At 31.0% G+C, this 14,439-nt stretch overlaps 3 protein-coding genes across 7 annotated transcripts; 2 read left to right on the forward strand and 1 right to left on the reverse strand.

Annotated features, from left to right (window-relative positions):
* Positions 1–5,315: 5,315 nt before the first annotated feature.
* LOC126688320 (uncharacterized) lies at positions 5,316–6,610 on the forward strand. The gene is made up of 2 exons (XM_050382978.2): positions 5,316–5,683; positions 6,133–6,610. The coding sequence occupies exons 1-2, from the start codon at positions 5,498–5,500 to the stop codon at positions 6,550–6,552; spliced, it is 606 nt and encodes a 201-aa protein (XP_050238935.1). The 5' UTR covers positions 5,316–5,497; the 3' UTR covers positions 6,553–6,610.
* A 1,751-nt stretch (positions 6,611–8,361) lies between these two features.
* On the forward strand, positions 8,362–12,623 carry LOC126688350 (mitochondrial carrier protein MTM1). 5 transcript variants are annotated; one of them, XM_050383014.2, is made up of 10 exons: positions 8,362–8,796; positions 8,906–8,980; positions 9,233–9,340; positions 9,601–9,723; positions 9,816–9,986; positions 10,440–10,539; positions 10,687–10,778; positions 10,867–11,016; positions 11,570–11,628; positions 12,218–12,623. In XM_050383014.2, exons 1-10 carry the CDS (start codon positions 8,617–8,619, stop codon positions 12,354–12,356), a joined length of 1,197 nt encoding a protein of 398 aa, XP_050238971.1. In that variant the 5' UTR covers positions 8,362–8,616; the 3' UTR covers positions 12,357–12,623. The 5 variants fall into 5 exon arrangements, with proteins under 5 accessions (XP_050238971.1, XP_050238972.1, XP_050238973.1 ...); XM_050383015.1 differs by having other exon boundaries at positions 11,573–11,628; XM_050383016.2 differs by having other exon boundaries at positions 8,363–8,796; positions 9,617–9,676.
* Positions 12,624–13,474: 851 nt separating this feature from the next.
* Positions 13,475–14,085, reverse strand: LOC126688352 (arabinogalactan protein 20-like). The gene is made up of 2 exons (XM_050383018.2): positions 13,896–14,085; positions 13,475–13,744 (listed from the first exon to the last, which is right to left on the reverse strand). The coding sequence occupies exons 1-2, from the start codon at positions 14,017–14,019 to the stop codon at positions 13,638–13,640; spliced, it is 231 nt and encodes a 76-aa protein (XP_050238975.1). The 5' UTR covers positions 14,020–14,085; the 3' UTR covers positions 13,475–13,637.
* Between the last annotated feature and the right edge of the window lie 354 nt (positions 14,086–14,439).

Genomic DNA, 14,439 nt, shown 5'->3' on the forward strand with positions numbered 1-14,439 from the left:
TTTTGCTCTACTATAATTAACCTAAAAGTTAAAGTGTTGCTTTGTTGAATAAGAATTCGGCAAATATTCTGAATAGTTAAAACTCTTTGCAATTGGTTTTTAAATTGTTAGGGCTTCAATTGGTCTTTAAATATTTATCCAAATCAATTTTTTATTCTAGTCTAACTCTAATACTTAAATAGGTATTTTAATTTAAAACTAATTAACTAATAACCATAAAACCTCATCTTAATTAATCAATTAGTAATAAATTTAAAAGAATAATTTAGTAATAATCAGATTGCTCCCAACTCATCATTGCTCTAAAGCAAAATTCAAAATTCTTAAGTACAGTATAGGAAATCCTTAACGAGAAAGAGTTGATAAAGGGGTTTAAAGAAATCTCTTGGAAGTTTTCTCCAAGAATGTTAGCCCACCAAATTACAGCCGATGCAAAGAATGAAGAGAGTCATATTTGGATAGAAGAGTTACCTGCTAATTGGTCTCATGCTTGGAGCATAGACTTGCAGAATAATGTTGTTGGAAGAAATAATGTCTTGAGTGTTTGATTTTTGTTCTTTCCTTATGCTGCAAGATTTTAGTTTTTCTACTCGAAAAAATAAATCAGTCTCAGCAAATAATTTAGGAGGAGAGATTTGTATTAGTCAATATACCAAATAGTTGTAGTTTAATTAGAACTCTATTTATAATATATTTTTAATAATTAATTAAATAATTAATTAACTAATAACCATAATACCTTTATTTAGTAATAAATTAAAAAGGACTATTCCGTAAATTTGCATGTCCCCCCCCCCCCCATCCGTGCTTTTATATATAGTACTAGTTTTTCGCCACGCGCTACGCACGTGAGCGATACTTATATGACCCGTTATTTAAATTCAATATTAATTAAAATGTTAAATGTAATACTTTATTTTTAAATAAATTTTTATAAATTATTTTCATTTAAATTGAAATTATATCACATTCTTGATATCAATATGACCCATTATTTATGATATTAATTTATTATGATTCGCAGTTTATTTTATTTAGATTTGGCCCATCTCTAAAACTTTTTTTTTTTGATGAAGATCTCTAAAACTTAAGAATGTACAAAAATATGAAAATTATTATTGCTACTTAATTATTATTGATAAATTTATTTTTATTTTTATTTTTGTTGAAAATATTTAATTTAATACTTTTATTATAATTATATTTTGGTTAAATATATATTTATTAAAATTTAATTCTTAGTTAATTTTATTTTTTTATTGAAATAAATTTTTCACACATGCACTTTATATTAATTAAAATTTTAAATGACATACAAAATTCATCAAACGGATATTTACCCAATAAATATGTACAACAATTGTGTTATATGTAAAACTTTAGATTATAATATAGGTGTAAAACAATTGTGTTTGTATTATACATAAAATAATTGTGTTGTTATTTTAATTAAAGCCAATATTCTTTATGTTTCTTATTGAAATTTTTAAGAGTTAACTTACAATCTTTAGTCATATTATCTTATTTTCTATATATTGTTGATCATGCATTTTAATTTAACATAAATTTACGAATTAGGTATTAGTACAAATGAATAATATTCTTAAATTAACAAAATAAAATAGCTATGAGTCTATAGAAATTTAACAACTATTTAATTTATTAATTTAAGTACAACAATGACTCCTATTAAATTAGATTTCTTTTACTTATTGTTATTCAAATATACAACAATAACTCCTATTAAAATGAAACTTCTTTTTCTTATTGAAGTTAGACTCTTATAAATTTGTATCCAAATAAATTACTTTTATTATAATTTTTATTTAGTATAATTTTTATTAGAATTAGACTTGTACTTAACTTTGTAATTTTTTTAATTGATAAGGCTAATGTTTCGCTACACGCTACGCACGTAAGTAATAATTATATGACCCGTTATATATTTAATACAAATAAAAATATTAAATTAAATATTCTGGTTTTAAATATTTTTTATTATTTTTTTATTTTGTAATAGTATACTTCGGTCTTCGAGTTCACCAATTCTTACTTGTTTTATAGCCTCCTTTTTCTCTAGCCCTCTGAATTGGTTTTCGAGTTCAATGATTCTTGCTTGTTTCACTGTCATCTCTTTCTTTAGCCCGCCGATTCGGTCTTCGAGTTCACTGATTCTTACTTGTTTCGCAACCACCTCTTTTTCTAGCCCGACAATTCGGTCTCCGAAGTCACCGATTCTTGCTTGTTTCACAGCCTCATACCAATATTTTCTTCAAATTTTTTCTTTTTCCTCTAAATTTAAAATAAAATAAAATACATACAAAATTTAGAAAAATGGTGGTACCATTAAATCACAAGACATTTTCAATGAAATTTTCGAAGATAATTTCTCAATTTGATCTTCTTATTTTTCTATAAATTAATTAATTAGTATAATATTTCTGTATAATTAAACTTCAAATTTAGTACATAATTAAATAATGGCTTAATACATATTTTGACCCCTGAACTTGTACCCTTTTACCCATCTAACCCCCAAACTTAACGTCTCACCTATCGAACCCCTGAACTTGTTAAATAACCCGATTTGACCCCCGAACTTGATAAATACGTAAACATTGAACCCCTCCGTACACAATTTCTTCTAGAATGTTTCAAGTGACAGGTGGACACGAAGGGTTCAATATTTACATATTTATCAAGTTCAGGGGTCAAATCGGATTATTTAACAAGTTCAGAGGTTCGATAGGTGAGACGTTAAGTTTAGAGGTTAGATGGGTAAAAGGGTACAAGTTCAAAGGTCAAATTATGTATTAAGTCATTAAATAATTTAACTTTAATCGAAGCCAAGTAAACATCTCTAAATTAAAATAGAATCAAATAGTAAAGTATATTATTTAACACAAAAATTACACAAATATATATATAAAAATAAAAAGCATAAAAAAAAGATAGGAAGGCACGAATTAGTCATTAGCCATTACCCCTATAGAAAGAATTTGAAAGGCAAAGGAGTTGGTTGAATTATAGTCATATATATCAATGCTTTGTCTTCTAATAAATAAAAAGCAATACTTTGGTCCTGCAAAAAAAATTAATGATTAGTACTAAGATGAAAGCATTTATTGACATGTATATGCACAAAACTGAAAAAAACTTGCTGTATAACTACTTAATATGCATTAAGCAAACAATTCTAAATGTATAAATATTGTTAAACAAACAATCCTGACTAAACCAAATATGATTCTATAAAATAAACAATCCTAGACCAAATAGAATTCTATTAAGCCAAGAATCCTAAACATACAACTCCTTTATAATAACCTATGTATATCCCCGCCTCCAATTTGATCTTAACATTAGTTAAATTAATCTAACCAGGGAATTAATTTTTTTTTTTATAATAATTATTATCCTTAATGAATCCTATTATCGTAATTTTGCCTGTCCCCCCCCCCCCCCCTTCCCATTCCCACATATAAGATAGTTATAGATAGATAGATAGATATAGCAAATAATAGTAAACGAAAAACTTAGGCCTTGCTTGGTTGGAGGTAAATAGATTAGGGAAGTTGTATTTTCCGGAAAGTAGCAATTTTTTTTTGCTTGGTTCAATTTTTACATTTTACTTCCCGGGAAGTTGGATGTTTGACTTCCCTTTGATTGGGGAAGTAACTTCCCTAGCAAAACCTAAGGAAGTAGATCTTCCCTAACACTTTTGTTGGTTTTTCCTAATTTAACCTTAATTTTTTTCTTTTTTTCTTTTAAAATTCATATAAAATATTTTTATTTATTTCAAAAAATATACTTATATTATTTTATAATTGTTAATTATAATAAATAAATATTTTTATTAAATATTTTATATTATGTAAAATTCAAATAAAAAAATATAATTTTAAAATTTTAAGATTTAAAAACTCTCCTAAATAGTACTTGAATCGTAAAATAAGAGATAATAAGCAAAAATTAAATTATTTATTGCTCTATTTTTAAATTAAAATTATTTGTTTACAATATAAAAATTATCAAAGGACATTTATGGCTTTTAGTTAAAAATATAATATATTATATTAAAATTAATTTTGTACTTCCCAGGAAGTAAAAATTGAAACAAGTAACATTTATCAAATTTTCTGGGAAGTTAACTTCCCAGGAATTACATTTCCCAAGAAATTACTTCCCAGGAATTATTATAAAACGAACCAAGCGAGGCCTTAATAAAAAAATAGTAAATTACATAGGAACTCTGATATTTATCATAATGCTATGGCTTTTCTGTTTAAAAATTAAAACTATATGGCTTAATTTTTATTTTTTTTGAAATTTTAGTCTTTCTATTTTTTTTATCTTAGTCAGATAAATCGAAGGATTTAATTCATAAAATTAATTTTAATTTAATCTTTAAATTAATTTTTAATATAAATATAAATAAAATTTTATTTTTATGAAATTTAATAATAACTTACTAAATTTAAATTCTTTTTTATAGATTTATTTATATTTTAAATCTTTAATTCTTTTAGTATTTGCAATTTATAAAATTTTAAAAAAAATTGAGAAGTAAGAAAATAAAAAAAATAAAAAATAAAAAATTAAATTCATTAAACCGTTAGATTCCATAAAAATATAATTTTTAATTTATTTTTGTATTAAAAATAAATTTAACGATTAATTTTTTTAATTAAGTTCTTTTACGTTAACAAAAACAAAAATTAAAACCACATCATTTGATTTTTTTTTGGTCAAAGTATCGTTTTTTAATCAAAGAGACAAAATTATAAATTACGTCATATGTGAGGATGTGAGCATAAGGTGCTCTATATTAATGTGTATAATTAAGAAAAAAGCATCATCGCAACCCTTAAATTTATGTTTCGAGATCAAATAAGTCCATTTTAACTTTTTTTGGGTCAGTTAGGTCCACAAATTTGTGTTTTCGGGTCAATTAAATCATTTTTCATTTGATGAGTCAACTTGTGTTTAGAGGATCAAATAAGTCATGCATTAAAAGGTTTAATTTACCTAAATCAAAAGAGTTTGAGGATCTCATTGATCACAAAATATTTAAGTACTTAATTCACCTAAAAAAGTTAAAATAAATTTATACCTTAGACACAAGTTTAAAGGCCGTGTTGAATCTTTGTTCGTATAATTAAAGATGAAGTAAAATATAAAAGAATTGATATTAACACGACCCGATATGGATTTTCTTGAAAAAACAATGTTAATATTGATGATGGAGACATGCATGCCATTGACGAATACATGTGATGAAAGGGAGGACGTGGGACATAAAGTTGCATAAACAGCCAACCTTCTCTTTTTTTAGAAGCACAACTTCTGTTCGAAGCAAACCCACCACAAATCAAAAAGAAACCAAGACACAATTATTTGTTTTCTTTTGATGAGCTACCGATTGTAAACCATAAAATAAAAGTTTCCCATACTCACGAATTTGGGAAACTCTGAGTCAATCTCTGACCAGTTTTTAATGGAGTTGAAGGGGGACCTTCAGGTTCTTATAGAGAGAGCATGGGCTTTGCATCATGAAATCAAACTCACCACCGTCTGTGCATTCTGCTGCTACACTTCAGACAAATCATTCCAAGAAAATCAGAGCTTGATTGCCATTGGAGATTCATTAAAAGACGTAGGAGACGTGCTCATTTTCTTACAGGTATTTCACTTTTTCTTGTATTTTCATTTTGCATTACCTTGACATGATTTGCCTAATTGCTTATTTGAATTTGATTATGCCTGTTCTTTTCGGATTTCGGCAGTGAACATCAGTTGCTCGAATTCGATTTAAATTGCAACAACAATGAAAGTTTACATTTCGAAATGTTAAAATTTGAGATTTTTTTTGTGTCTAAATTGTTATAATTCGTCATTTTAGGCATTTTTTTTGGTTTTGAGCCATATGAGCAAGAAGGCCAATTTCCCCTCATAATTAACAAAATAAAATAAAATTGATAGTTATAATGAATTTTAAAATTTCAGTTATATTTAGGAAAATTGTCACGCTTTGTCTCTATTCATTTTAATAAATTTTAATTTTACTTGTTACGTAGAAATATTATATTTTGCTTTTTAAATGTTAATTTCTGGCTACGCTACTGTATGCAGAGATTAAGATGCCGGCAATTAATAGACGGGCAGGCAGCACTGAGTCGCCTAGAAGAAAGCAGAGTAGTTCTGACAGAAAGATTAAAAGAATATAAAGGAAGATCATCAATTGATATAATAAAAGATCTAAATTCAAGTTTCAGCCATGGAAATACAGTGTTTGACTGGAACTTGAGTGGCTCAATAATTAAGAAGAACGATGCAAATTATAGTGAAAAGAAGAAGAGAAAAAATGGGTTCATGATTAGGATGTTATTTGATCCATGGAAATGGCGTAATGCTTTTGTTGTGGCAGCAAAATTGATTGTTTTTTCAGTAGGAATTTCATCGACAGTTAGGCTCTGTGGTGCCAGTAGTTCAAGAGTTGAAGCAAGAATAGATCATATTAGTTTATTGGATGTTTATAATGGAAGAGGATGACACTTATTTTTACATTCTTTATTGATTCCTCCTAATATTCTGTTCCATTATTTTAGATATTATTATCTTAAATGAGTGATATAAATTCCCTACTTACATGTTAATTTTAGTCTAATAATATCTATATTACTTCATTGAATTAGATATGTCAAGTAGATGTATCTATATTAATAACTCTAAATTAATCATGTACACAAACAAATTAGTGATAAATAAGGGAATGACGTGTCATAATGTAATAGGTTTAGTGTACGGATAACGTGCTGGATTGAGCCTACCTAAAAATTTCTCTAAATAAGGGTTTACAACTCACACCATAAAATAGAAAGTCATAAGCTAGGTCAATTTTAGTCTTTGGTTTGCCAACTTTAATTAAAAATATAAAATAAAATTTTAAATGTTTCAGTGTGATTGATTTTAATTCAATTAATTTGCTTATATTTTTAATAATTTTAATTCTAATTGTTCCGAATAACTTCATTCTAATTAAATGTCATATTCATAATTTATTTAATTGAATTAGTTTAATGATGATTATGTATCATGTTTGCTTTCTAATACATATTACATATTACAATCTACAGAGAAACTAAAAAAAATATTTTTAAAACTTAAAAATATAATTAAAATCGGTTTCTCACCCTACTATTAGTAGATTCAACAAATTTCTCGATAAAACTTACAAATCTTTATAAGCGCAAGTAAATCTGTTTATGAGTTTGGATATATGTCCAGTCTGTCCTCACATATTCACTGTGGACCGGATTTGAACAATGATATTTGTGTCACAAGTCTAACTGGATGCAAATTCGAGAAAAGCCCGTAATTTTATCGGCGGGCGTGTAACTTTAAATATTGTAAGAGTTTAATTTTTTAGTGATGGATTATGAGCTACAATTGATGGATATAACCTATAAAACAAAGTAGATGGTTAATGAGACGGTGGTCCGATTAACTTTCTGATGCTTAAGTCAATTTAGGCTTAAATTGGAAAACTAATGCATTGAATGTGGGTGTAAAAGCACACCTCGGCTCCTTTTATAACAGTGAGATCTGACTTGATTGAGTACTAAAAGAAAAGAAATTTCTTTAGGCATAAATTTTGCAGTAGGAAAGATATTCTTACTTCATGCGCGATCTTCTGTCTTTCTTTATTCAGGGAGGAGTCCTGAATAATAACGTCTTCATGTTTTGGTTTTTACTTCCGTTTAGGATAATATTTTTAATAGATCTTCTAGATTCTCTCCGTGAATATCGTATTGTAGATGACTTTGTACTCGATCTCTTGACCAAGATTATATTGTTAGAGGTCGGTCTTTTGAACTTTGGCCGACTCCTATGAAGATTCTATTAATGTCTTGTTTGGGTAAAGTCCATTTAAATATACACTTAGGCAGACGAATCTCTCGAGATTCAGTCGCACCGATGTGTATCGCCAGTTTACTTCATGACAAGTCCTGAGGCAGACTTTGTTGGCCGAATTCTGTCAGACTCGATTCATCATTATAATCTCGATGAAACGTGATTCCATCATGTAGGTTCGTCCAAATCCGGTCCAAACCCATAAAATAGTATATTCTGCCCAAATTTTGATAATCAATTAAAACCAAGCCAAACACGAATCAAATTTTGGGTTTGCATTTAAAAAAGTCAAGCTCGGCCAAATCCGGCCGGACAGGTTTAAGCTCAAGTCACTGGTATTGGGCTAGGTAAAGTAAGTCCCTGATTATAATGGGAAAGAAAGCCCACCATCACCGGCCCAAAAAGTAACCACCTCCAATTATTTGGCGCTCTAATTGCCACGCCAACGCCACGAATCATTTCCTAAGCTACACTAAACTTTAGTCTCTAATTTCCCCTGCCACATTGGAAATCTCGAGAAACAAACAAACACAGATGCGAATCAGAAACCAAACCAAATAGAAATTCCCCAATTTCAATTCAAACTTATACGCTCACCTTAATTGGATTTCGTCGGCTGTTGAATTTTTAAAGAATTTGATTCAGAATTAACTCCTAAAATTATAAAATTCTCATTATGATCATGATAACGTTTCTTCGGAAATGAAGTTTGCTTCTAATGACGACGGCCGATCTCAAGCTCACGATCCTACTTCTCCGCCGTCTAAAACGACGCCGTCTTCGTCTACCGGTGCTAATTTGGGCTTTGGCGAGAGAGCTATCTCTGCAGCTGGCGCTGCCGTTGTCTCCGCCATCATCGTTAACCCTCTCGACGTAGCTAAGGTGTAAATTTATTCATTAACCGTTTTTAATTATATTTCTTGTTATTTGAAGAGTGCCTGTAATATTTCAATTACGGTTAAGCATTGTCGTTTTGGTGCGTTTAATGCAGACAAGGTTGCAAGCACAGGCAGCTGGATTTTCTAATCAGGGATTATGCGGAGCAGCATGTTTCGAAACCAATATGGTAAACATAATCATACAAACGCAATGTTTGCCACATCATTCGTTCAACAAACTGATGAGGCGTTTTCCATGTTGGAATATTTAATAGTAAAAAGATTTTAGTAATAATTAAAATTATTTTCGGAAATACTCAATAGCATGAGTGTTTGCATGAGATAAACACTCGTATGTAATATGTTTTTTGGGGCTAAATGTAGTTTTGTGTTGTAAGCTTAGCGATTAGATTATAATTTCACGTTTTTTTAATTTTTAGATGTTTCCAGATTTGAAACAAGCAGTCCCTGGTTCTGAACCATTGTGCACTTTGGAATGTAATAGATACAAGGGAACTATCGACGTCTTCTATAAAATCACTCGCCAGGTTGGTCTATTTAAATAGTATAATCATTCATGATCGCTCATTCATTTACAAATTGAAGCTATAAAGTGTTTGTAATGGACTATTCTATTGTTATTATTGGACTTGCTGCACATTATTAATGATGCATAATCCGTTGTTTGTTAATTCTTGCTTTATTAGGCGAAAATTTATAATGCATAGCTAGCTTTTCACTTAGTCTTGTTTACTTCTAATCAATTGTTGAATTTGGTATTTGATGTGCTTATTCAATGGTTTCACAGTTGTGGATTTGTGCAGGAGGGATTCGGAAGGCTATGGAGAGGTACATATGCAAGCTTAGCTTTGGCTGTGCCAACTGTAAGTCCTTTCAAAGCTTTAAGGGATTTTTAGCTTTTATCATTAAGGTATTAGTTATGACTAGCTGATGCTTTATAGTTACGCAAACATCTTTCTGTGTTTTTGGCTGATGCTTATTTGTTTCCTTATTGTCAACCAGGTGGGGATCTACTTGCCTTGTTATGACATTTTCAGGAATTTATTGGAAGATTTTACTACTCAAAATGTTCCAGGCTTGACACCATATGTACCATTAGTTGCAGGGTCAATTTCACGCTCATTAGCTTGTGTTACTTGTTATCCTTTGGAGTTGGCAAGAACTCGCATGCAGGTACCGAGCTCATTGTTAATGTCCTATTTCTTTTGTCTAAGTTCATCATATACTGCTTTGTCAGTCCCATGGTTGTGCAATTATCTTCAGTGTTTTTTTATGTATTATCTTCTTTGCAAAGAGAGCATCTTGTCATTTGTCTGGTTAAAGAACATTTTTTTAGTACATGAGCTTTTGTCCTATCAAATAAAAAAATTGATCTCCTTAAAATTATTTTTAAATTAATTTACTCCGATTTGTCTAGAATTTGCAAAATGGCAGTTCATGCTAAGTCAAAGAAACTGTTGATTAGATCAATAAACATTTTTTTCTGTTGCTTCTCATGATTAGTTTTCTGTATGAAGTTTTGCTGGATGTCTTCTTTGCTCCATAAATTATGAACTTTCTACGTTTTGGAAAAAAAGTTTCTTTTGGAGTTCCATTTCATTATTGCCTTTTCTTTTATGTTAATAGGCATTCAAAGATATACAAAATGGTGCGAAACCTCCAGGAGTGTGGAAGACATTATTTGAGATGATCAACCCAATGAGGGGCACAAACAACCTTCAGAAGCGTAAGTTGGCTCTTGTTTACATTGATCTATTCATTCAGTTCTGGTGACTGATACAGCCTGCAATTGACAGAGTCGCGTGCTTTGCGTGTTTATACTATTACCTTTGCTTCCATCCATAATTTTTGCTGACGGCATTCATTATAACAGAGCAAAGTTATCGCATCTTATGGACTGGCCTTGGAGCACAGCTTGCTCGAGATGTTCCTTTCTCTGCAATCTGCTGGTCAACCCTTGAACCTGTGAGTCATGCATTCTTTGAATTGGATTATAATTTCAAATGTGATCATTACACATATCAATGATGCATTCTTATGCACATGCTTTTAGATCAGGAGAAGAATTCTTACTCTCATTGATGATGAATCTCGAGCAGCCAGTGTACTTGGAGCAAATTTTTCTGCCGGTTTTGTAGCAGGAACTATAGCTGCTGCAGTAACATGTCCATTAGATGTAGCAAGGACCAGAAGGCAGATAGAGGTATTATTCTAAAACTAGCCTTTGTCAAATGCTTCTTTCGTCTGAACAAGAAGGTTTTATGACAAAGTAGAAAGGTCAATTAACAGTGACTTGTATAAGGTGAGATTCATCGGAGTTACTATTATAGATATGGATTTTAGAAATGTTGGTTCTTGTTCCTTTTTGTGTCTTGACTTTATTCGCTTAGCACTGAGGAAAAGACTAATTGATATAATTAAAACTCAGCCTGATGCGGATGACTTGACATGTGTGTGTTGGTGATCATGATTCATGAACAAGTGACAAAAAAGTAGATAAATGTAGGATCTTTTAAAGAGATGATTTTATACCGATGATTGATCACATGTCTCAGTGAGTCGCTTTCATATTGCTACTTCGATACGAAATTGGAAGTATAAACTGAGAACCTTGGGAAAATGTAAATTCTTTTGTAGAATTATATGTAGTTTGTTTTAACTTGGAAAGAACTGACTAACTTCCAAGTGTTTATTCAATTAACTTTGACATTAACTATGGGTTGTTACTTATATAATCTACTGTTTGCAATTGATAGAAGGATCCAGCCAGGGCATTGAATATGACTACGATACAAACGCTGAGAGAAGTTTGGAGGTGTGTTACACTCTGTTGTGTCATTTTTTATTATATGAATTGTATAATCTTTTCTTTTTAATACCATACGCTGTCTTGGATATAGTAGTGGTGTAATAATCCCATTTAGCCAATTGAGTCATGCAGACACTTGCTTTGACGACCGTTTTAAAAGGGCATTTCCAGCAGAGTGTTATCTATAAAATTAAATCATAGTGAGGCGGCCTATAGCAGTTGGTTGGTAGATTTAGCTTGTGATTTTGGTATATGAAGTTTAAACTTGCTTGAGGGACCAATGTCTGGTCAAATTTAGAAGGCCCGTCACTAGTTTTCTATCCTTTAAACTAAACTAGCATGTGGTAACTGATTTAGCATTGGCTCTTCTAGGAAGTGAACAAGTCATATTTTCATCTATTCCCATTTCATGTTGATGTTTTACAAATGTCTTGATTCACTCGTTTCCTTAATGTAGATGCTGATGTTTCGAAACATGTCTTACCCTGATTTCTTCTATTTTTAAGATTGAAACAATCAGTTGCTGTGCTCGTAGGATCATAAACTGGTTCTTCATAACGTTTGTTTAACTAAACTGAACTTGAATGTGAAACAGGGATGGAGGGGTGAAAGGACTTTTCACAGGAATAGGTCCACGTGTTGCCCGCACTGGGCCTTCCGTGGGAATAGTGGTTTCGTTCTATGAAATTGTCAAGTATACACTACACCATAGACGCCACCAAGCTACCGATTGAAAGAAATGCTGTCAAGTGCCATGCAAAATAAATGATGATATTGCCTTTCTCTTGAAGAAGTTAAAGTGAAAGGCAGAGTACAGTAAATATTCGGACACTAACAGATGACCTTTTATGACCTGGAAGCTCTTGGGAAGAAATTTCTCGTCTAAACCAGCAATGATGGTTAGAGTTTATTGTTTTTTTCTTTCTTATCCAAATTCAAATCTGTTATGAAGCTCTGTTCACATTATCGAGAAAATGTAAAAAGATAATTTACCCACGCCACACCGCACCACTTTTTTGTATTGCTATAATTAGTAAGCTCAAATGATATAAGCGCTAAGCAGAAAACTGCTAGGTCGTGGGTTCAATTCCTCCCACAAGCGCTCCCCCCTCCCCAAATTATCAAAAAAAAAAACGAGTAAATAAAAAGAAATCAGAAGGACAAAAAAGACCTCATAATTCAACTGGTAGTAAGGAAAGGCCCATTTTTATTAAATACGCAAATAAATTTGTGAATCTCCATTCATTTGCCATCTCTGGTTTTCTGTTTTGATGCTGGTTCATGCAGGAAAAAAACAAGTATTTTACACGTTAAGCTATAAGAAATGTCACATCATAGAGGAAAATGACTTGGAATCCAAAGATCATCACTTCTAAATTACAATTTGCCACGTTCTATCAAATCTTCATAGAATAGATTTTCTTACCCTTCTTCAACAAACATTATTTTATTTTCTCAACTTGTCACACAAAAGATCAATAAGGCTAAGCTCGTAACTTAAAAAAACACACTTTAAATCAAATATTTTAGCTCATTATACCCTTCAACTCCGAATTGCCAATAATTTTATATCGTTTCAATTCCAATTTATATATATGTAGCTTCGATCGTTTTCTGTCAGCTAGTATAATGGAATAAAACGAGCTGAAATGTTAAATTTAAGAGTGCCTTTTTCCAAACTATGAATGCTGTCTAATTTAATCTGTGGGTTAAAATAAACTTTTGCCGATAAATGTAAACAAAAGCCAAAAATCAAGCAATTTCCGGAATAAGAATCTGGACTTCCCGTGACGATAACTAATTAACTATAGTAGAAATAGTAGGAAGAAATCCCTCACAACAAGTAACAATATCCAAAATAAAATCTCCCCATCAAATTATCCACAAAAATATTAAAAAGGTAAACAAATTCCTGATTAAATACATTTAACAATAATGCAAATGAAACAAAAAAATCCTTAAAAAAAACCCATGTCCTTACAGGTCCTAAAAGAAATCATAATAATAATAATAAATCAAAAGAAGCCGTAAGAGGACGAAGCATCGAGCGGATGAATGAGGTAGGTGAGCACTAAAGCCACCACCATCAACGTGTATGCAATCCCCTGATCAATAGAAGTACCTGTAACCATAGATAGCCATTATAATATAATCTAATTCAAATAATCCGACCGTTGATTTTTCATAACATTAACTGCAAAAACATAAAAACAGCAAGCAGATCTAAGAAATAAAGAAAATAAGAAACCAAAAAGGGTAAAAATAAAGGGTACCGTCGCTGGTGGGAGCAGGGGCGGGGGCCTGAGCTTGGACGTAAGGAGAGAAAATAACGAAGAGAAGAGTAAAGATTGTCAAGACTCCGAACAGGGCTCTCGACGATCCGCAAACGGTCGCCATTGTCGTAGAAAAGAGATGAAAAATGAGAGACTGCGTTTGGAATAGAGAGAGAGAAGAGAGAAGTGGAAAAAAGAGTGAAGAATCAGAATTTAAATAACAAAGCGGGTGGCCACTAATATCACTTAATTACTTAATCAAATAATCACAGTCGTTAACTACAATTGTGCTGTGTTTGTTTGCTTTGCTTTTGTGGGTCCACTTTTGATTTTATTTTATTTTTTAATCAAGTTTAAAATACCTTAACAATAAGGGAAAAGGTCTAATTTGCCCCTAATAGTTATACCAAAGTGTGGATACGCCTTTCCTGACAAATTTATCTAAAGCTTGTGGGAGGAATCGAACCCGCGACCTATCAGTTTGCTGCCTAGCGCTTATACCATTTGAGCTATAGCTCATTGGTTACTCTTAAAGTGTTAAGAA

Source organism: Mercurialis annua, linkage group LG6 (assembly GCF_937616625.2).
Source record: "Mercurialis annua linkage group LG6, ddMerAnnu1.2, whole genome shotgun sequence".
Classification (NCBI taxonomy): domain Eukaryota; kingdom Viridiplantae; phylum Streptophyta; class Magnoliopsida; order Malpighiales; family Euphorbiaceae; genus Mercurialis; species Mercurialis annua.